At 54.9% G+C, this 21,613-nt stretch overlaps 1 protein-coding gene across 1 annotated transcript; it reads right to left on the bottom strand.

Moving 5' to 3' along the window:
- Positions 1-2,925: 2,925 nt before the first annotated feature.
- On the bottom strand, positions 2,926-17,956 carry CDX1 (caudal type homeobox 1; the record flags this gene model as incomplete). Its single annotated transcript, XM_081090708.1, has 3 exons — positions 2,926-3,147; positions 3,685-3,830; positions 17,518-17,956. The coding sequence occupies 3 exons, from the start codon at positions 17,954-17,956 to the stop codon at positions 2,926-2,928; spliced, it is 807 nt and encodes a 268-aa protein (XP_080946834.1).
- Between the last annotated feature and the right edge of the window lie 3,657 nt (positions 17,957-21,613).

Genomic DNA, 21,613 nt, shown 5'->3' with positions numbered 1-21,613 from the left:
CAGCCGGGCTGCTGGAGACTTCCTGTGTGAGAACACTCCACTCCCAGGGCTGGGAGTGGAGTGACCCTCTCTGCTCAGCCCACACCAACCTCTGGGCAGTCAGTGATGGCCTCCACTAGACTGATGTTCTCAGCATGGCATGAAGGGTCTAGAAGGGAAGTCGTGGTGCTGATGGGCATGTTTCTGGGTCAGTAGAGGCTGTCACCAGGCCCACGGCCTTCAGGCGAGGCCAGATCTGACTTTTGTCTGGCCCCCCGGGTCTCCAGTATCAATGAGCCTGCCAACCAGCTGGAACATCCCTCAGCACTGGGGTCTATGAGGACATGAGAGGGCCCTTTCCTGAGTCTTACAGCACCTGGTGGAACTCTCCAGGCGACAGGGAACTCACTGCCTCACAAGCCAGTCCGTGGCACGGCTTGGAAGTTGTTTTAGAGAAGTTTCCTTTTTCACAGCATTCACCTCACTTGACAGGTGATCACCAACCCAACCTGAGGGCCCCACCCAACCCCTGGTCTCCCATGTAGGTAGCAGCTGCGGCTCACCCAGCCTGCCAGGCCTGGCCACTGACCTCCTGCCAGGAAGGTCTTCCGGTAGCTGGGGACAGGCTCGTCCGGCCTCAGACCTTCCCAGCCACCATCTGTCCTCAGCATTGGGGGTGGGGTACTTGAAACATCAGTCAGGCCTGGCAGCCTGTCACACGGGGATGCAGCAGCTCTATGAGCAGGTGGCAGAAACCCAGACCTTACTATGTGCTGGGCCCTGTTCGGAGATAGGTTAGAGTATTTTTCCCCCCATTTGACAAATGAGGAGGCTGTGGCTCAGAGAAGCTAATTAACTTACCTGAACTCTCACAGCTTGGATGTAGTTAGGCTGGAGCCCAGGGCACCTGACAAAACCTGCTACTAAACTCTGAGTCACAGCTCAAGTGCGGCCCTCCAGCCCACAGAACCCCCCACTCCAGAGCGCAGGGTGTCCACACACCTGGGGTGCCGGCGGGTGCTAGTAGGGGGCTCCTGGGTAGTGAAGCATGGGGAATGCTGGACTAAAGAAGATTCAAGGGGTGTCTTTGCTGTGGGACTTGTCAGAGCCTTTGCTGTGCTGATGCTCCATCGTGACTCTCCAGAAGGGTCGCGTCTGTAGGACTTTCCGAACTTACCTGACCAGAGCCATTTGTTTTTGGTAAACCAGCTCCCCAGTTTTAGATGAGGCACAAGGCCCAGAGAAGGGAAGTAGTTACCTCAGGTCACACAGCAAATGTTTTTGATGATCAGAAAACTATATTCACTGCCAGCCACCCTCCCACCAACCGTCTTCTGCTCCTGGAACCCTGGTCCTTCCCCTGGTACACCTGGTTCCCGTGCTTTAGATGCCCAGCACCTTCAGTGAGGCCGCCTCTCCCACGTCACCACCAGGAGGAGAGAGAGGAGTGCCTGCTGCCTTGCAGGGGCTTGTGTGTGGGAGGGATCCACCCCGTGACTTGTTGTCATGTTCCCCAGGAGCAAAGGGCAGGCTGTGCACACCTTTTATGGCTGGGCCACCTCCCAGAACAGTAAACAGAGGGGCAGGCAGCTGGCACTGGAGCCCTCCAGGTAGCAGACTCCTGGTCACCTCTGAAAGGGAGTTGAGAACAGCAGCTTTTCTCAGGAGTTTAAAAAATTATACATTACGTTCATACAGCTCAGATTCTTTATTACCATTCCTCCCTTCTTGGCCTGACAGCACCCACTAGTCCTTTAGGCACCTGTTCAGACCTCACCTCCTCCAGGAAGCCTTCCAGGCCCTCCAGGAGAAGCGCAGTCCCTGAATTCTCTGCTCTCTGAGGCCCAGAGCATACTCAGACTGGGGGCTTCTGGGGGACACACCCATGCCTGGCACATGAGGGTGCCCAATGAATTTTGTAAAATCCTGAAAAATTCAAAAGACTGCTCTATTGAGTCTGATGATTCTGCTGACAAAATGGACTTAAAATTTTACAGGGTCTCATAGACGTACTCTAACAATGTCATGTTTTAATCGTTCAGATTTAAAGGTGACCTTGTTGTAGGCCGACGGAGGCTGTAAGGGCTTATGCAACTGTCAGGAAAGGGGGAGGATGATTTATACTTAACATTTCCTTTAATGCTACGTAAAATGATTTTTATACACCTTTAAAAAGAGGAAACAAAGTTTATTCTTAAAGCTGTATCCAAGAGGTTCCACTCTATGTACAACACTTGCCCAGCTGTGAGCTCTACTTGGTCCAGAGAAGTCCGCTGAGGGCCCAGGGACAGCCTGGTGAGGTGGGACTTGGCAGGGAGGGCTCTGACCTCTGTCCCCCTCCAAAGGCCTCCCCCACCCTGGAGCCCATTGAGAATACTGGTGAAGGGACATGGCTCTGCAACCCGGAGGGGACAGTCATCAGAGCCTCTCAGGCCCATTCCTGTGGGCTTTTGCTCTGCGTCAGCCTGGAGAGGTTCAGGGTGTGTTAGGATGGGGGCAGGTGGAGGCGAGGCTGCAGGACCAGGCAGGTAGGAGCTGATCACATTCCTCCCCACAGGCCAACATTCCATCTTCCCTCAGCTCCATCTCCTTTCTCCAGGATCAGTCTAGTCCCTATAGCAGCCTTCTGCCCTTGAACCTACGGAGAAGGAGATAGGGATGGGGACTTATCTTGACTCCCTCACCCAGCCCTCTAGGGATGGAGACCTCCCACCCTGGGTTCCTTTATCCCCCTGAGGCCTAGAAAAAGGAAAATGTCCTTATCCAAAGAGCTCGCTGCACAGATTGGCCAAGGGCACACAGGGGCTGGGTGGGTGACTTGTCCAAGGTGACTCAGAAGGTCAGTGACAGGGCTGGGACTCAGACCAGGCCTCCTGAGCCCCAACGGGAGACACATTCCCAGCATCTGAGTCCCCAGGCCCCCAGCCCACAAGGCTGGGCGGGGGGCTAAGGCAGATACTCCTCCTTGACAGGCATTGGGGAGGAGGCGCCCAGGAGGCTAGCGGAGCTGGGGCACAGGCCCCCCAGGGGCGGCCCAGCGGCAGTGGGGGTGACTTCGTGGGCTGGCAGTGGTGGCTGTGGGGGCTGCTGCTGCTGCTGCTGCTGCTGCTGTTTCTTCTTGTTCACTTTGCGCTCCTTTGCCCTCCGGTTTTGGAACCAGATTTTCACCTGTGGTTGGAGAACAGAGGTGGGTGGTGCGGAGACCCGGTGACAGTGAGAGGAAGGGAGGGAGGACAGCTGAGCTCTCACTTCTTGATGTGGCGTTTGTGGACTCCCTCCTGCTCTCAACACCCAGACCATTCGTGGACCCTGAACACATTCTCCTTTCTAAAACGTGCTCCCCTACTCTCATGACAAGCTCTCCTATAGCCTTCTTCCTCCCCATCTCCCAAGGCCATACTCTAACACCCCTCCTCCACGAAGCCCTCCCTGTTCTGCCTGTGACTACTCCCTTGTCTGGATTTAAACAGCTCTGATCATAGCCGGCTTTGGTCTATAGCTAATCAGATCCCCTATTTCCTTATTGGGAGTTAGGGATATTGGGTTTTGTTGAGGCAGGAGAGGATTTGGCAGTGGCTCAGTTTCTGCTGTGCTGTGTGACCATGGTCAGGAGGCTCCTCCTGACTGAGCTCCGTAATCTGCCTGACAGCCTGGAGGCCAGACTCTCAGTGCTGCTCCTGTGGCTGAGGTGGGGGTCCCACACACCTGCCGTTCAGTTAGCCCCAGGTTGGCAGCCAGCTCTGATTTCCGCCGGATGGTGATATAACGGCTGTAGTGGAACTCCTTTTCCAGCTCCAGGCGCTGGTGGTCGGTGTAGACCACGCGGTACTTGTCTTTGGTCCGGGTCTTTCCTGAGAAGCAGAGGGACCAGGAGGGGAGGTGAGTGTGGAGGGGCAGCCTGCAAAAGGCACAGGCAGGCTCCCCAGCCCTTAGAAGAAGGACCCTGAGGTGGGGAGGGAGGTACACCCCAGCCCTGGGGGTGACAACCATTCCCCCCAGGCTCAGGCTTGACGACTTCCTGAGAGGCAAGCACTTTGGGGAGGCGCTGAGGCACAGAGAGGGGAAACAACCCTCTCAGGGTTACACAGCAAGCTGCTGGTGGAGGTGGGTTTCAATCCTGGTCTCCTGACCCAGAGCCCTACTCTGACCACCAGCTCCTCCAGCTTTAACCCAGCAGCTTTGGACGTGGCTGCATGACAGGAAGTCCGGGAGCCTTTGGAAAGCAGCTTCCAGGGCATCCCTGACCATGTGAGTCAGAAAGCCTCGGCGTACAATCTGCATGTTTAATATGTTCCCCAGGTGGTTCCATTCCAGGTCCTCAGACCACAGGTGTGAACACCAGTGAGCTGGAGGGACATCTGGCAGGCAAAGGCAGGTGGAGGCTAATGATGGCAGCTGTTCCTTTCTCCTGTGCAGAGGAGAGCAGGGAAGAGCCACTGTAGGCAGGGCGGACGCTTTCTGGACTGTCCTGGGTGTAAGGCACCTCGATTCCTGTTGCACGTGTCTGCTGGTGACCCTTGAGGACCTAGAAGTTACCTTAAGAGGCCCTAGCCCTGCCCAGCCAGCGTGGCTCAGTGGTTGAGCATCAACCTATGAACCAGGAGGTCACGGTTCAATTGGCCAGGTTGCCGGCTTGATCCCCAATGCGGGGCATACATGACATACCAATCAATGATTCTCTCTCATCATTGATGTTTCTATCTCTCTCTTCCTCTTCCTTCCTCTCTGAAATTAATAAAAAAATATATATATATTTTTAAAAAGAGGCCCTAGCCCTGAACACCAAGCCCTGAGCTAGGGGTGAATAGGGGTTGATCTTCCTGAAGCCATCCACCCTTCTGCCTGTGTCCGGGCACAGAGCAGGAATGACTGCTCAGCTCACAAGTACTTACTGAGCTCCTGCTGTGAGCCAGGCACTGGGGTACATCAGGAAAAGCAAAACTGAAAGATTCAGGGCTCCAGGCAGAGTGAACAGCAAGTGCAAAGGCCCTGAGGCAGAAACATGCCTGACATCTGACGTGTGTAAGAAACAGTGAGGCGTGGCTGGAATGCACTGAAGGAGGGTGGAGGGGTTGCTGCCCAGAGCCTTACAGGCCATTGAAAGGACTCCGGGTTTTCCTGTGTCTGGGATGGGAACCATTGTAGGGTTCTGCGTAGAGGAGACACGAGGTCTGAAGTATGTTTCAATAGCTGCTGCACGGAGAACAGATTGGCAAGAAGAAGCAGGAAGCACACAGAGACCTGCAATAACCCAGGAGAGAGACGGTGGTGGGTTGGCTTCTACATGGGACTCAGCCTGGGGCCAGGAACTGGATAGGAGGACTGACTGGGGTTAATGTCAGGGCTTATTTTGGGGCTGGGATCAGAGGTCTGTCTGGAGAGAATATTAAGAGTCATGCTTGGCCTGGGCTGGTGTGGAGGCCTGACTAAATATGAGTTTTCTTTGTAAAAAGCTGAGCACATGGCTATAAATAGGAGGCACATGCAAGCACTCAGACCTACACATGCGTCCCACCAGGGCACAGTGGGTCTCTGAATCCCCATCAATCCCCCCCTCCCTCACCCAAGTGCCCCCATAACACCCCAGCCTTCACCTCTGTCTGGGTCACAGCTCTGGTCTCCCCTGCCTTCAGCACCCCTGTCCTAACTACCCCATACCCCGATCCAGGCCCCACCCCCTCCACCAAGCCCACGCAACTTGGCAGGACAGCACTGGGTTCCTCCAGAGCCAAATGGTTTTGTGCAGAATGGGAGACAACAGATATTACTGGGCTCTTTTCCCTGGTTTCCTGCCAGAGCAGCGGAACCGCGCTGGACGCTCCCACATCCACTGCCCTCAGCTCACTGCCCGACGCAGCACGGGACAGCCTCGGCTCGCCGCCCAGCCTGGCCCAGGAAAGGGACAAGGGAGTGGCTGCTAAGGCTTTGGTCCAGATGGAGCCCCTCCTTGGCCTAGAAAATTCAACGCAGCTCAAAATCAGTTCTGCCTAATGCCACCACCCCCAGAGCCCAGAGCTCTGTACCCACAGCCCACTGGGCTCGCAGGGCTAAACCCAGAAGGGGTCATGGGAGTTTCGTCTCCTCCCGTCTTATAAATGAAGAGACCGCGGTTCAGGATGGTTATACAGCTGCCAGAGATCCAAATAAGATGGCCTGGTGGGTCCTTCCAGTCCAGCCCCCCTGTGTGGTCAGGGCCACTGAGGGCCTGGCAGTCGGACTCGCCCAAGACCACGTCCCGTGGCCTAGAGCGCTCACTCTCCGCTCTCATTCCCGACCCCCCACCCACCAGGTTTAGGGGCTGCAGGACTCACCATGGAGCCCACCTCAGCACTGGCAGCAGAAGCTCAAACAGCAGACCACCCATCTACCGGTACTTCTGGGGGCCTTGGAAATGCCCAGAAGACCCACAGCCTGAGGTGGGGAAGGAGGCTCCCTGCCCACCCAAGCCTCAGCCTGAGATTCCAAGCAGTGGTCATGCAGCTACCTGTCCCCCACGACACCCAGCTCTCCCTCCCGTCCTTTCTCAGGAGCAAGCAGGGATCCATCACACCCATTTCATAGATGGGGGAAATTAAGGCTTAAAAAGGGGCCCTTGCTTAGGGCTGTTCTGCCTGGTAGTGGTGTGAACCCGGGCTCAGGTTCCTGACCTCTAGCCCAGCTCTTCCCAGAGTCCAGGTTGGGGGTAGGGGGTGAGACCAGTGGGGAGGTAGTCCTCTCTGTTCCAGCGAGGCTGCCAGTGAAGACACAGCCCATCGACCTGGTCTTCCCTGTCCCCCTTCCCCTCTGGGCCCAGGAGAGGGGCTGGTGGGCTCAGGAACCTACTGACCAACGGCCACTGAGAGAGATCAAAACAGAGTTTCATTGCTAGGACTGGCTCTGCTAAAGAACAGAACGTCTGCTCTCACACCGTGTGGTCCAGGAGCCAGGGAGTCCCACAGGAGCCCAGCTCGGTGATGTGTCGCCTCATTGAGCACCACATCGCCCTCACCCAATCATCCCACCTCCAGGAGCAGGTCCCACAGAGAAATGTCCAAAGCTGCAGCTGTTTGAAGCGACATAAGACTAAAATCACTGTACATGCTACAGGTAGGGAGCATGTTAAATAAAAGATGGCACATCCATGGAGACGAGCTTTATGCAATCATCCGGAAGAGACTGTAAAGCTCCATCTGTACCAACATGGAGCAATGCCTAAGATATTTTGTTGAGCAAAAATAAAAGCAAGATATTGAATGCTGTGAATAACGTTACTGGTTTTGGTATAAAAAAAGGGGATACACACTCACATATACCCCATCACATGTTTGAGCACCCATAGGGCTCTTTCTGAAAGAATATACAAGAAGCCATTAGCAGGAGCTGCCTCTGGAGAGAGAACTGGGGAGCCCCAGGTAGGAGGGAGTTTTAGGGGTGCTTCCATTTTTACCATGTGCAGATGTGAACTTGTTTTTAATGACAGGATCCCTGGGCTCCAGTCACAGCTCTGGGCCAGAACTCCCGAATGCCCGAAGCTACCCTCCCTCCCTCCCCCCTCCTAGGAGCACCTGTGCCACCCTGAAGCCCAGGAGGGAGGGACCAGGGAGGTGCGTGAGAGTGGCGGGGCGGGGAGAGGGCCCAGGATCAATGATTTACAGGCCGCTGGGATGCTGGGGCTGAGGGGGAAGTCCAGGCTCCAGTAACAGGTGTCTGATGGGGGCCTCCGCGCCCAGCCACCTAATAAATAACTCTCTGGGCCAGATGCCAGTGTGAGTGGGCAGGGGGAGGGTGGGGAGCCCCCAGATCTTCAGGGGTGAGCATGGCAGGGAGAGCCTTGGGTAACTCACCCAACTGAGAGGCTCTCTCTCTGCTCTGGCTTTGGGACTTGAGAAATGGCCACCCATGTGCACCAGACCACCGTGGAGGTCAAGTTCCCCATCCCCTCAGTGTGCACAGCAGAGGCCCTGGAAGCTACAGGCGAACGGCACAAACGCCTGGCCAGCAGCCTCAGAACTGGCTGGAGCTTTTTAGAAGCACAGATTCTAGCCCAGACATTCAGACTCAGTGGGGTTGGAATAGGGCTCAGGGATTTGATAGTCGAAGAGCTCTCTGGTGACCCTGACACGTGGCTGTGCAGTACAGCTTCTCACTGGCTGCGGGACCCACAACCGTCACCCCACCTCTCTGAGCCTTACTTTCTTTGCTATAAAATGGGGATCATTCTTATTCTAATAAGGGCCAACATGTCCACAGGTCAGGCAGCTTGTATATACCTCTCAACAACCTATGAAGTTGTGCAACTATTATCCCTATTTTATAGACGGGGAAATGAGGCTCAGAGAAGTCCACACATCTGGCAGGTGGGATTTAAACCCAGGTCTGTCCAGCCTCAGATCAGCACTAGCACCTACCACAAAGTGTCAGTTCTCCTGCAACCACCCAACCGTGGTATGTCCAGGGGATCACTGGAGATGGATGGAGGACGCCTCGCACAGTCCCTGGCATGCAGTGGGTGTGTGGGGAAGGGTAGATCGCATTCATTTCCAATAGTGGCAGGACAACCATATGGCAGGAATGTTGGGGAATGATTTGTGCCATGGGTGGTGTGTTAGACGAGACTGTTTATTTATAAGGTCCCTTCCAACTTGGAAACGCGAAGCTCCCAATGTTTGTTGATTCTCTGATTGTGTTTGTTATTGTTGCTGAAAGAATTCTAAGACTGATTTCCCTGTCTGAGAGTCTAGATGCAGAGCCTGCCCAGCTGGAGGACAGGGGGCAAGAGCCACACAGCCTTCAGCGGGGCCTCCCCATCCAGCCTGGGCCAGGGGAGGACAGAGTCCAGACTCTGCCTCAAGGGCGGGGTGGGTAGCGCCAGGAAAACCGAGTGGACTCTGGGTCAGCACTTCCTTTGCCCTCTGTGGCCCTGAGGGATGACACTGCCGGCTCTGGCTCTCAGAGCCTGGGACACAAATCCAGCCCTGGACCCTCTGTCACCCCTCCCTGTGTGGTCCAGCCCTGGCTGTGCACCTAATTCCCCCAACACACAGGCGCTCCACCCCTGATCTACTGCATCTGGCCTGTCAGCGGGAGTCAGCAGGACCTCGGCCCAGTTCTGTGTCATCTGTATGGCCTTGAGTGAGTCCCTTTCCCTCTCTGGGCCTCAGTTTCTCTTGTGCATCAGAAGAGGGTTGGGGTGTCCGCTTTCAGGGCCCTGTAGTTTCCGAAGTTCTGTGCAGCTCTGAGCCCTCCCATAAGAACCAGACACACATCCCCCCCACCCCCTCACTGTCCACTACCCGGGCAGCACCCACAGGGAGGGCATGGCCTGCACATCCTCCAGCCAAGTGCCTCAGACACATGAGGGGCAGGAGGCACCTGTCTGTAGCCCTGGTCTGGGGAGGACAAAGAGAAATGCAAGCTTAGGGACCTTTGGCAGGAGGGAGCTCGCGGAAGGGGGAAGGACGGAGTGGCCATGGAATCTCACCGCCAGGAGTCCTGAAACTGGAGTGGGGAAGGTATACTGAGGAGGAGGAAAGAATTACATATATGTTGAGCATGCAAAAAACTTTAATATAAAACATGTGAGGTGCTACCCAGATAACATATATAAGAAGGCTGCAAAGGTGGCAGGGTAGCCCTGAGGTGGTGGCGCTTCTGCTGAGGCCTGATCCTAGCAGCTTTGCCACTGTCCTGAGATTTGGGGAAGGCTCGCTACACAGGGGGGAGGAGGGAGGGCCTAAGGGGAGTGGTCCCCAGACCTGGCTGGCTGCTGTCTACCACCCTTAGCTGAAGGAGCTGACAAGTGGCTGAACCTCTTTGGGCTTCCTTCCCCCTGGGGAACAGATGGATGTGAAAGCAGTTTGTAAAGGGCAAAGAGCTATGGAGACGACCAGGAGAACTGAGCTATTTGTAGAAGCGGATGTTGGAGGCTCCCCTGGGAGCGGGAGGAATGCCGCCTGATGGGGAGCAGCAGGGCAAAGAACACGCTGGCCTGGGTGTGGGGAGATCTGGCTGGGCCACCGACTGCACATGTGATGTTCGTTTGGGTCCGTTTCCTCATCTGTGCTGCCAGGGGCGGGACCTCTGCTGTGGCAGCCCTGACCCGGCCAGTTCCATGATGGACAGACGTGTCTCTTTCTTTTGGGCTCTCGACTGGGTCCTTGTTCCTGCTGATGCTCTATCATAGCTCCTCATTCAAGCCCCGGAGCAGGGGTGAGGCTGGCATGGGGTGGGGGGAAATGGCCTGGCCAGCCACACCAGGATCCTTGCAGCCTCGGGCAAGGCTCTCCTCCCCACTGTCACCCTCCTCCCCCCAGGCCACCTGTGTGCCATCCCCTGCCCTATCTTCTTCCTGGCAGTCCACAGCCTGGCTTGGCTCTGGGAGGCAGCAAAGAGGACAGAGCCTCCAGAGTCAGACAGACCCGGTGGCTCTCACCCGCCCGGCCACGGGCCGGCTGTGTGACCCAGGCAAGTCCCTGAACCTCTCTGAACCCCAGTTTACTCACCTGTGAAGCGGGGACATGAGTTCCTCCTTACACACCGTAGTTGCGGAGATTAGATGTGACAAATCTACTTAACGGGCAATTACTGAAAGCTAGCTGTGACGAGGAAGATAACGATGAAGAGCACTTCCAGACGGAAGAGGCCGGAGAGATTCCGCAACGGAGAGAAAGGGGCCCATCTGGAGTGGATTACCGCCCTCAGAACTCTTGAGAGGGGCTTTCCTGCACTGTCCCCTGGGACAGCTACCAGCCACACGTGGCTATTTCATACTTAAAGTAATAAAACAGAATTGAAAGCCAGGTCTTTAGTCACATCAGCCATATTTCAAGTGCTGGAAAGACACAGGCAGCGAGTGGCTAGCATTCTGGGCAGCACAGAGAGACAGCATGCTCATCGCACAGGAAGTTCTATTGGACAACCCTGCCCTTCTCTAGCTCACTGTGTGACCATGGCAACCCCCTTCCCCCGTGCCCGGCCCCTCCTATGCTCTGTGAGGGCAGGCACCATGCCACCTTGTTCGCCCAGTCCGTACACTGCAAGTACTTGCTGGATCTCGTTGAGTACCTAACACAAACCTGCTGTCCTGGTCTTCCTGACCTAAGGGAATAGACCCATTCTTCAGCCACTCAGGCCAAAGGCCCTGCTGGCACTTCCCCACTCCCCACATCCAATCCATCAGCTGGGCAGCTCAACCTCCTCTCTGTCCACCTGCACTGCTCCCACAGCCGTCCTCAAAGCCGCTAATCTAATGCACAAATGCCGGTTCTGGGGTCAGAAATACCTGCATTTGAAAAAAAGCTGAGCAGTCAATAGATGCTAGTGCCTGTATTACTATGGTAGATGCTTGGTATTCATTTGTTAAATAATTCATTCCCCTCTCTCACTGGGGGGCGGCACTGATTAAAAACAAACAAATGAAATAATTACAAACTGTGATTAGTATGAAGGAAAGCGAGCACAGAGCTGAGAGCTGGGTGCAGTGGTGGGGGGTGGGAGGCACACTTCGTTTAGTTTGGGTGAGGTCTCCTGGAGGAGGCAGCATTTAAGCCAAGACTTAAAGGTTGAGAAGGAGGTTTCCATGTCACCGATGGGGACGAATATTCTGGGAAGGGAGAAGAGCATCTACAAAGGCCCCATCGCAGAGTAAGCAGAGTCGGGGCCAGACAGTGCCAGCTCCCTGAGGGGACCCTGTCTGCCTTGTTCTGGATGGAACCCCCAGCACCTAGAAGAATGTTTGGCACAGAAGAGACACTTGGAGAAGAGTATTGCCCACAGGCCAGCCTGCCTGCCTGCCTGAATGAATGGATGAATGAATGAGGCACATAATGAGTCTGGAGAGGCTAGCAGAGCTGAGCCCTGGGATAAGGGGTTTGGATTTGATTTCAAGAGCAATGGGAAGTCACCGGAGGGTGTTGAGCCTCAGAGCATCAGCCGGGACTTTCAGGAACACCTGCTCCCTCTCTGTCATGCGGAGGGATCTAGCCGCCCCTTCACAAACTGAAGGGGTGAGTGTGGAAAGAGGGCTTAGCTTGTTAACACAATGATGGACCTGACGCCAGATGCAATTGTTTCCAAGTCCCAGGAGCTCCCAGACAGACATCTGAGGGGTCAGCCCATTAAGATAACTTCCTCCTGACAAGCCAGACACGACCGCAAACAAAGCCGTTTTGGACCTTCAGAAAGACTCCCTCGGCTCTCAGCAGCAGTATCTGCCAAAACGGGGGCGAGAAAACACTCGACCAAAAACAGCCTTCTGCCACCTCCTAACTGGGTCATCCCCCTTCCCAGCTACATCTGAGAGATGAGGTGTCACATGGAGCTCCTGCCTTGAGAGCCAGTTTTAAACAGCTCGGCCCCTGCTGTGCCCACCCTCCCCCTCCAGCCTCCTATAGCTCCTCCCTGACCGGCCTCCTTTTCCCCCACCTGGGCCGGGACGCACATGAAGGGGGCTTGGGCTCCTGTGCCCAGGGTGTTACTTTATTCGATAGGCGCTCCTTAGGCCGTAGTGTCCGGACTGGAACCCTGTGTCTCAGCTGTGTGAGCTTGGCAAGCCACCTTACCCTCTCTGAGCCTCATTAACTTTATCTGTAAAATGAGGCTAATAATAGAACCTCACACCTCTGAGGGTTGTTATGAGGCTGAGGTGGAATCACTCAGGCAAAGTTCTTGGCGCAGTGCCTGGCACACGGTAAGGACTCAGCCAAAACCACAGTTATCAGGTTTATCATGAGCTCCTACTATGGGCAAGGGACGGTGAGAAGGACGGAACTGATAGAGATAAATACAGCCAGTGGTAAATGTTGTTAATACAAGGGCCTGATGGAGTGCCAGGAGGGGGGAACCAAGGAGGGCTTACTAGAGGAGGTGACCTGGGAGAAGGAGCAGCATTTGAACAGGTTGAAAATGTAGAAGAGGAAAGGGAGGGTAGTTCCAGTTGGGAGACCCAGACTGGGGAGGCAGGGTGTGTGCTTGAATGCACCTGCTAAGGACGAGAAGAGATGGTCAGAGGACCGATGGCCACTGAGCACCTACTCTGCCAGGCTCGGGGACCTAGGTACCATTGCTTCAAGGTACAATCCTATTGTTATCCTTATGTTACAGTGGAAGCATAGGAAGCTCGGAGAAATGATCCAAATTAACTTTCCTGATGCTCACACAGCTTCTAACAGAAATTCATTCACAGTTAAGGCCCAGATTGTAACTGTTGCAAATAAGCATCTCTTCTCTGGGCAAACCAGTGGGAGAGTAGCTTCAATAGTGGGTTGGGGGCCAGTTCTCAAAAGGGCTTCCAATGGCACAAAAATGGGGCTGGATTTTACAGCAACGAAATGGCATAAAATGCAATGGCGATTCCATGGCAGTGGGGAGCTATGCAATGCTCTTGAGCGGGGGATGTGTCTGGAAGAGGCAAATCTGTTGTTAATGGTTTAGAAGGCAGCTGGGGCGTCAGAGAGGCTGGAGTTGCGAGGCCAGTGTGGTGGCTGTGGCAATGGGCCCAGGGGGAGGGTCTGGAATGTGGTGGGGAAAGGAGTGGCTCATCCCTCCATGGACCTCAGTTTCTCCATCGGAAAGCTGAAGGGGTTGGACCAAGATCTACACCCTGTTGCAGCCGTCTCACCATCTGAGTGAACATCTCCCTGGTGGTGTGGGACCTCAGACACCCTTATGGGCCGTTAACCCGTGAAGCCCTGTTTATTTGACAGAAGGCTGAAGTAGGACCCTCTTGGTGAAAACGCTGGTATTTATAGATGCCAAGGGGGAAGGCAAACAAATAGAACCCCTTGTAGTCTCTTCCTACCCTGGCCTCAATCGGGTGACAATAATCACTTGGAACTGTTTAATATTTTGATTGTGGAATGAAGGCCAACAGCCTCTCCCTTAGCTTCCCCATTTTCACGGGCACCTCCTTAGAATAAGGCCAGGACTTAGTCCCAGCCTTAGCCATGCCAATTCCCAGGTGAGGTTGGCACCTCACTGTCCCAGCAGGGAGAGAAGAGCAACCATTGGCATGAACTGCTTGCCTGGACAGTCATAGGTCCCATCTCCAGGGTCGGGACCTCAGAAATCTATGTCAAAGCCAAGATTTCACACTTGCCCTGTTCATTCATTCAACAAAATGTATTGAGCACCTGTTAAATGCCATACACAGAGCTGGGTGTCTGGAATGTAGTGACAGGCCAAATAGACATGGCTCTAGACCTCATAGGTGTTTACCTTGGTGGCTGGGTAGGGGAAGAGACCACACACAAACACACCAATAAGTGAATACACTGCAGTCGGGGTTAATGCTCTAAAGGAAACATGGTAAAGATTATTGGTGGGTACAGGACAGTGATGGCGAACCTATGACACGTGTGTCAGAGGTGACACACGAACTCATTTTTTTGGTTGATTTTTCTTTGTTAAATGGCATTTAAATATATAAAATAAATATCAAAAATATAAGTCTTTGTTTTACTATGGTTGCAAATATCAAAAAATTTCTATATGTGACACGGCACCAGAGTTAAGTTAGGGTTTTTCAAAATGCTGACACGCCGAGCTCAAAAGGTTCGCCATCACTGGTATAGGAGGAGTCTTCCTTGAGAAATCATGGAGGGCATCTCTGAGGAGGTGACCATTAAGCTGAGACTGGAAGGGTGAGAAGGAGATAGGCCTGCAAAAAGTCAAGGAAACGAGGTTTCTGGAAAGAAAGAACAACACATGCACAAGACCTGCAGTAGGACATGGCATGTCTGAAAAGCTAAAGGAAGGCTGGAGCGGCTAGTTTGGTGGCTGAAGGGAGAGTGGCCTAGGTTGAGGTCAGGATGGCAGGAAAGGACCAGGTGCTAATGCTCTACAGTCTCAGAGCTCTCAGGAAGGAGTGAAGATTTTGCCCTAAAAATGATGGAAAACCTTTGGAAAATTTTTAACTGACTCATCCAGCATCTATTCTAGTCCAACTTCCACTTGTGTGAAACTAGAACATTCCTTCCAGACTCTGGGCTTCAGTTCTCCATCTGTATGTCTGGTCTCTAAATGTCCAGTTCAGATATTGTAGAATGCTAGAGCCTCACAAGGGAGGGAAAATGGGCTGGCCCAAATGGACCGGGAGACATGGTGACCAGGGAGCCACATTTGCAGGAGATCCAGCGGGGGAGGGAGGGGGGTGGCGCGGGCGGGGTGGGGGGGGGGAATGGCGGGGTGGGGAAGGGGCAGCATGCATGAACTTCCCTCTGCCATCTGAGACCACAGCATGGACACAGCGAACACCCCTGAGAGAGCCTGTATCTTCCTTGCCCAGAAGGAAAAACAGGCCAAATAGGGGAGGGACTTGGCCTCTTTCTCAGGGAGGGTCTGTAACCCCACCCCAATTCTGCCTGAATCTCAGGAGCACTGGTCAAGAGCCAGATGCCCCCTGAGCTGACGGACAGAGTGTCCAGCTTTCAGAAGGCCACAGCTCTTGCCTCCTTGGCAGAATGGGTCCTACCTGACTCCTCGGGGCAGCCACTTTCCTCGGGAGGCCCCTTCCCTCCCTTAGCCCTTCCTTCTACTGTCTGGGAGCAAAGGGAGAACAGCAGAGTTACTCCTAGGCCCTTTTCTGCCTGAGAACTGTGTCCAAATGACTTTTGAGACCAGAGGTTGAGTTGGGCTCTCAGCTCCTGTGCGAGAGAAGAGGTGATTTACCTGACCAACATCACATGGCCTGCAAGCTCCCCAGGCCTCTGACCCCCACTGGCCCACTCTCTCCGCTTCACACAGTGAGGGCCTCTCTGCAAGTCCCGCCCCTACAGAACCTCCCCATCCATCTCCAAAGCCACCCAATCAGCAGGAAGCAACAACTGGAATAGTGGAGCAGGAAATGCGGGCTTCCTTCTCCAGGGAACACACACAGAACTGCCTGACCCTGAGGGGGTGGCCCCACAACCCTCTCTCATATAATCTAATGCGAGGATCTCAACAGGGGTTTATGGATAAAGCTTCTGGGGCCCCTAGAAATCCTGAAACTGTCTACCAAATTAGGCAACACTCTTTTCTAGAAAGAATTGTGCTTTCCATTAATTTTTCAAAGAGGTCCTTTTGTAACTCAAACAAAGATACAAGGCCCTTCCCTTTCCTGTCAATGGTAAAACAGACTCAGAAAAAGATGACTGACTTAAGAGAAGCTGTTTAGAGAATTAGCCCAGAGGCTTGGTGGTCAGTCTGCCAGGTTTCAAGCCCCAGCCTCACCATTTGCTGGTTGTACCGCTTTGTCCAAGTATTTAACCTCTCTATGCCATCCTTTCTTCATCCTAACACTGGGGGTGATAACAGTACCTACTATAGTGTAAGAATTAAATGAGTTAACACATGCAAGACCTTGGGTCAGTGTCTGGTCCATTAGTAAGTGTTCTATAAATGCTAGCCAAGGTCACTGAGACACGGGGCAAAGCTGGGCCTTCAGTCCCAGTCCTCGGAGGCCTCTGGAGGCAGCTAGGAGGGTAAGTGTCCCTGAGCCTCCCAAGAAGGTGGTCTGATTGCAGCCAGACCTGTAGCTACCGATCAAGCCTTCCCCAGCATCTGCCCCCTGGGTGAGCTGGGCATGTGTGGAGACATGGGGGTGAAGAGAGAGAGGAGGTGGGGAAGTCCCAGGCTCCCTCCCAGCTGGGGGAAGGGGAGGAGGGGCTGGACATCAAAGGGTGGGCAGGCCAACTTCCCGCCCACCAGGCCAGGTGGCCTTTGTCAGGACAGGCCCGACATAGTCAGGACAATGGGGTATCGTGTTCACTTTCCGGCCAACAGGAGTCACTACCGAGCCAAGGCGCAGCCTGTTACATGACAAAGGGGGGGCCTATAAAGGAGGTCAGGCCGCCCCTCATTAAAGCTGGGCCTTTGTCCTGCCTCCTCCCCTGCCTTTGAAGAGGGTGGATCAGAGAGGCCTGCCTGGGGGCAGGAGGTTCACAGGCTCAGGAGCCAAACAGCAGCCACCTTCCCAACTGCTCCTGCTTTCCCCTCCCCCAGGGTCAAGAGTTCAGGAAGGACCCTGGATGGGAAGGTAGGGAGCCCCCCAAGCGCCAATCTAACCAAAGAGACTCTTTTTCAGTCCAGATGACATGACCCACCCATCTCTTCACTGTCTGGGGGATTGAGACGGGGAAAGGGAAGTGCCTGGCCGCATCCTTACCAGCAGGGCACCTTCCCTTCTGGGGTGGGTGTGCAGCCTCTGCTTGGGGTTGGGATGGGAGTAGAAGAAACCGGTGTGGCTAAAAGCGCCCTGGGATAAAAGTCTGGGCAGCGTTCTAGTTCCAGCCTTGCCAGTACCCACACTGCACGCATCTCTGCTTCTCAGGGTTCGGTTTCCCTATCTAGACAGACAGGCTGTGCTTCCGCAGGCTGGGATTGGGAAGGGAAGCTGAGAGAGCAGTCTCCAGGGCCAGAGTGGTCGGAGGCTGCACTCCAGGGACCCCAGCAGGGCCAGAGCAGAGGTCAGCTGGGGGCAGACAGGGGGTCAGACAGGGGGCAGCCGGGCCTCGCCCTAGCACCTGCCGGTGCCCAGCAGAGCCGTTCGTTGGAGGCGCACGGCCAGGGAGGGGTCCTTACCGCTGCCACCGCTGCCTCCGGCCGCCACGCTGCGCCGCATCCACTCGTAGGGAGTCCGCCTTTGCGCTCCGGGCGAGGACGGTGCGCCCGGGCCGCCAAGAGGCTGCGCCAGGAGGCCCGGGCCAGGCCCAGGGGGCGCGGGCACCGCGCTAAAGTCCGGAGGGGGCCCGAAAGCCAGCGGGACCGGGCTGGCAGCCGGGGCCGCGGGGCCCGGGCCATAGGCGGCGGCCCAGTCGTCCTTGGGCACCGAAAAGGGCGCGCTCCAGGCCGCAGGAGGCGCGGGGGCCGGTTCCACATGCGAGTAGCCGGTGAAGTCGGGGTACTGCGGGGGCCCCGGGGGTGGGGGCCCGTAGGCTTGCGGGCCCAGGCCGAGGCTCGGGGGCCTGGCGGGGCCGGGGTACACGGGCGAGTCCTTGTCCAGCACATAGCCCACGTACATGGTGGCCGCAGGGACCCCCGCGCATGCTGGGCCCGGGAGCCGCGGCTGCGGGCCGCCCCGGCGAGCACAGCTCACCTGAACTCGCCGCCCGCGGCCGGCGCCCCACCCAGCCTTTTATAGCCCCGGGCCCGCGGCCCCAGCTGGGGCGGGTTTGCATTTCAAAGCGGGGGGAGCCTCAGGGCCGCGAATCAAAGGGGGAAACCCGTCGGGGGCGGGGGGTTCAAAAGGAGACAAATTGCCACCCCAAGCGGGAGGCGGACGGGCCGGGGCCTGGAGAGGTGGGGACGCGGAGGCGCCTCCCGGGCCCGCGTCGAGGCGCGCGAAGCGGAGGAGCCTCCGGAGAGGCCGGCGGCCCAGCGGCTGGCCTGGCACCTCCATCTCCCCGAGGAGGACCGGGCTCCGGGGCTGCACGGGGACTCCAGGCCCGGGGCACACAGCCACCAGGCCTGCGGCGCACTCCGCAGTGACCAGCCCGAGGGGAGGGCGCAACCTGACTTCAAACGGGGCTCCTGTCTGGAAGGTAGTGGAATTCTTCGTCTTTGGGGGGCAGGGGTCACGACCCTTCTGAGTCTCCGATGAAAGCTGTGGATGTTTTTGCCGGGAAAATGCACATATGCACATACACAAGTTCTTTCAAGAGGTGGGGTAGGGGCATCTTCGGGAGGGACGTCCTAAGGAACTTCTCACAGTTCTCTTGGCGATCCCCTGCCCCCTTTGTTTTAATGAGAGGTTACGCGAATGTAGAATGGTATAGTGAACCGCTAGATACCCGTCACCCAGCTCCAGCCATTATCAAGATTCCTTTCATCTCCTCTCCTTCTTTTTTTTTTTTTTTTTTTTTTTTTTTTTTTTTTTTTTTTTTTGCTAACGTATTTCAAAACATATTTTAAACATCCTGTCATTTTACCCCCACATAATTCAGCCTGCAACACATGGGCATTTTCTTACATAATTTGCCATTGTCACATCTAATAAAATTAACACAAACTCCTGAGTATTATCTAGCACCCACCACTCCCAGACTGGTGAGCATTTCACCGCAACCCAAGTGGAGGGGCGGGTGGGCGGTTGAGGGACCATGAGTGAGCTGGGAGTGGGGAACAAGGCTGAGGGATCCGAGGAAGAACTCCTGAAGGGCAGGGCTTTGGGTCGGAAAGGCTGCAGAAGGAGGGTCAGAGCCAAGGAGCTGCTGAGAAGCTCCCTATGGGGTTTGACCTCTGACATTTCTTGGGGCCCCCAAATGTGCAGGGACATGTGGCCCCCAGAAGTAGACAGAATGAGACAGAGTCTTATCTATGCAGTCTGTCTCTCCCCTGAGTCACCACATGGGCCTGGGGCAGGTCGGCATACCCCAGGGCTAGACAGACGTGTCAGGATCAGGACACCATTGACGGGGCCCAGTGAAAAGTGACAATGTGAGATCCCTCATTCAAAAATTATTAAGGGGGAGAGATCAACCAAAGGACTTGTATGCAGGCATATAAGCCTAACCAATGGACACAGACACCAGGGCGGTGAGGGCATGAGTCAGGGGGAGGCAATGGGGGGATAAGGACACATATGTAATACCTTAATCAATAAAGAAAAAAAGTATTATTTAAAACAAAGAAAGAAAAGTATTAAGAATTTCAAGATGGCAAAAGCAGAGAGTTCACCCAAGCACAGGGCCCTTCCTAACACGGGGCCCTGTATGACTGCACAGGTGACCCACCCATGAAGCTGGCCCCAGTCAGGATCTTGTTCTTCTGGGGCTCTGATGGACACAGAGCAGGGACAGCAGGCCCAGGGCTCCCCTTCCTGCTCAGAGGAACTCTTTCCATTGTACAGGTGGAAACGCTGAGGTCTAGAAAGGAAAGAGGCTGTGCCCAAGTTTATGTGCTAAGATGAAGGTTGCTCTTGGAGAGGGGAGCAGAGACTGCCTGCGTTGTGGCTGACATGGATGCAGACATGGCTGCCTCAGCAGGGAAGGCCCCCTTCCCGCGTCAGGATTTGGATGTGTTGGTAACATTTTACTCAGAAGTCATGTGAAATCTTTCACAGGGTCAGTGAGAAACTGGAAAGGTACAGAGAAAGGAGGACTGGGCTCTCCTCTCTGATCTGAGGTAACTGGGACTGCTGCGGCTGGAGGAAGAGAAAACCTGGAGTGGGACTTGAAGGTCTGAGTGTGGGGAATGGGACAGGGCAGAACTGGGACCTAAGAAAGAAGGAAAGAAAGAAAGAAAGAAAGGAAGAAAGAAAGAAAGAAAGAAAGAAAGAAAGGGAAAGCTGCAGGCACAGACATAGATTTCAACCCACCCATGATAAAGTGCTCTCTAAAGGGCCATCCATCAGGAAATGGGTTGTCATGAAAAAGAGAGTGAGCTCACCATCACAGGACGTATGTAAGTGACTGCTGGAAGTCCCTGGTCAGGGATGCTGCAGAAAAGATGCCTATCCTGGGGGTGGGAGGTGGGGTGGGAAGGTTAGTGCCCTCTGACTCCAAGAATATGCTAAATCAGATCTAAATGGAAGGCTTAAAGGTTGGGAAAAGGTATTCATTTGTGTTCATTCATTTGACAATTATGTATTAACACTCCCCCTTTGTGCTGACTCTGTTAGGTACAGGATGAGGCCCTGCCTCAGGGTGCTTACAGAATGGGAAGGGGAGATGCAGAGATGAATCAAATAATCACAAATAAAGGTAAAATTACATCTTGGTGAGGGCCAGGAATCCACAGTTTTGGCCCAATTGGAGGAGACAGGACAGTCTTTCAAGAGAAAGTGACATGTGAGTCAAGGCCCTGGGAGTAGGGAAAGACATTGTGAGCAGAAGGACAGTGTTGAGGCCCAAGGGGACACCTAGTCCCTGGAACTGAAACACCAGTTTGGTGTTAGTGTTGGGGGCAGGAGATGGGGGGCAGGAGATGAGTCTGGAGAGGGGTGGAGCAAGGCCCAGCAGACCAGGCATGATGAAGGATGTTATCAAGGGTGAGAGTGGGACCATGGCTGTGGCTGGTGTGTGGAGAATGAGCCAGAGGAGGGCTGAGAGGGCAGAGAGCAGCATGGACACTGGGCAGGACTCGGGAGTGAGGAAGATGGTGTCCAGGACTTGGGAAGTGGCTGAGAAATGGGGGACTTCTCAGCAAAGCAGGGTCTAGTTCCCTGATCAGGGAGAGTGCAGAGTCAGGGAGCCTGAGGTCTAGGGGAGCCACCCCAGGTGCTCCGTGGTCCCCTCAGTGCTGTCCTCTCTCAGAGTGAAGGCTGGACTTCCCTCCTATTCTCCACACACCTCTAGGGTGAGCCTCCCCACCCCCTGCTCCCCAGGCTGCTCTTTCCTGAGCCCTGGGTGTAGGGAAGGATGGAGCAAATTCGTTCCATTTGCTGGGTGATGAAAGGAAGCACAGAGAGGTCCAGGTACCTGGCCAAGGTCACACAGGTGCAGGGCTGCATACAGAAGCTGGGTTTCCTGACCTCACTGGCCGTTCTCAATGCCCAGATTACCTGAGGGGTCCTCAGCCCAGCCCTGCGGATCCTCCAATCCACCTAGGGTGGCAGAGCAGGGGCGGCCTGGATCCAGAGCATCCTGACCATGGAAGACCCTCAGAGAGCCAACCCGCTCACTTGACAGCAACATGAAGGCCCAGAAGCTTACACGAAGGTGGGTTTTCCTATGTCCCC

This window comes from Myotis nattereri (assembly GCF_964212035.1).
Source record: "Myotis nattereri genome assembly, chromosome: 5".
Classification (NCBI taxonomy): Eukaryota; Metazoa; Chordata; class Mammalia; order Chiroptera; family Vespertilionidae; genus Myotis; species Myotis nattereri.
The sequence above is the reverse complement of the archived record's forward strand: the minus strand, read 5'-3'. Positions and strand labels throughout refer to the sequence as shown.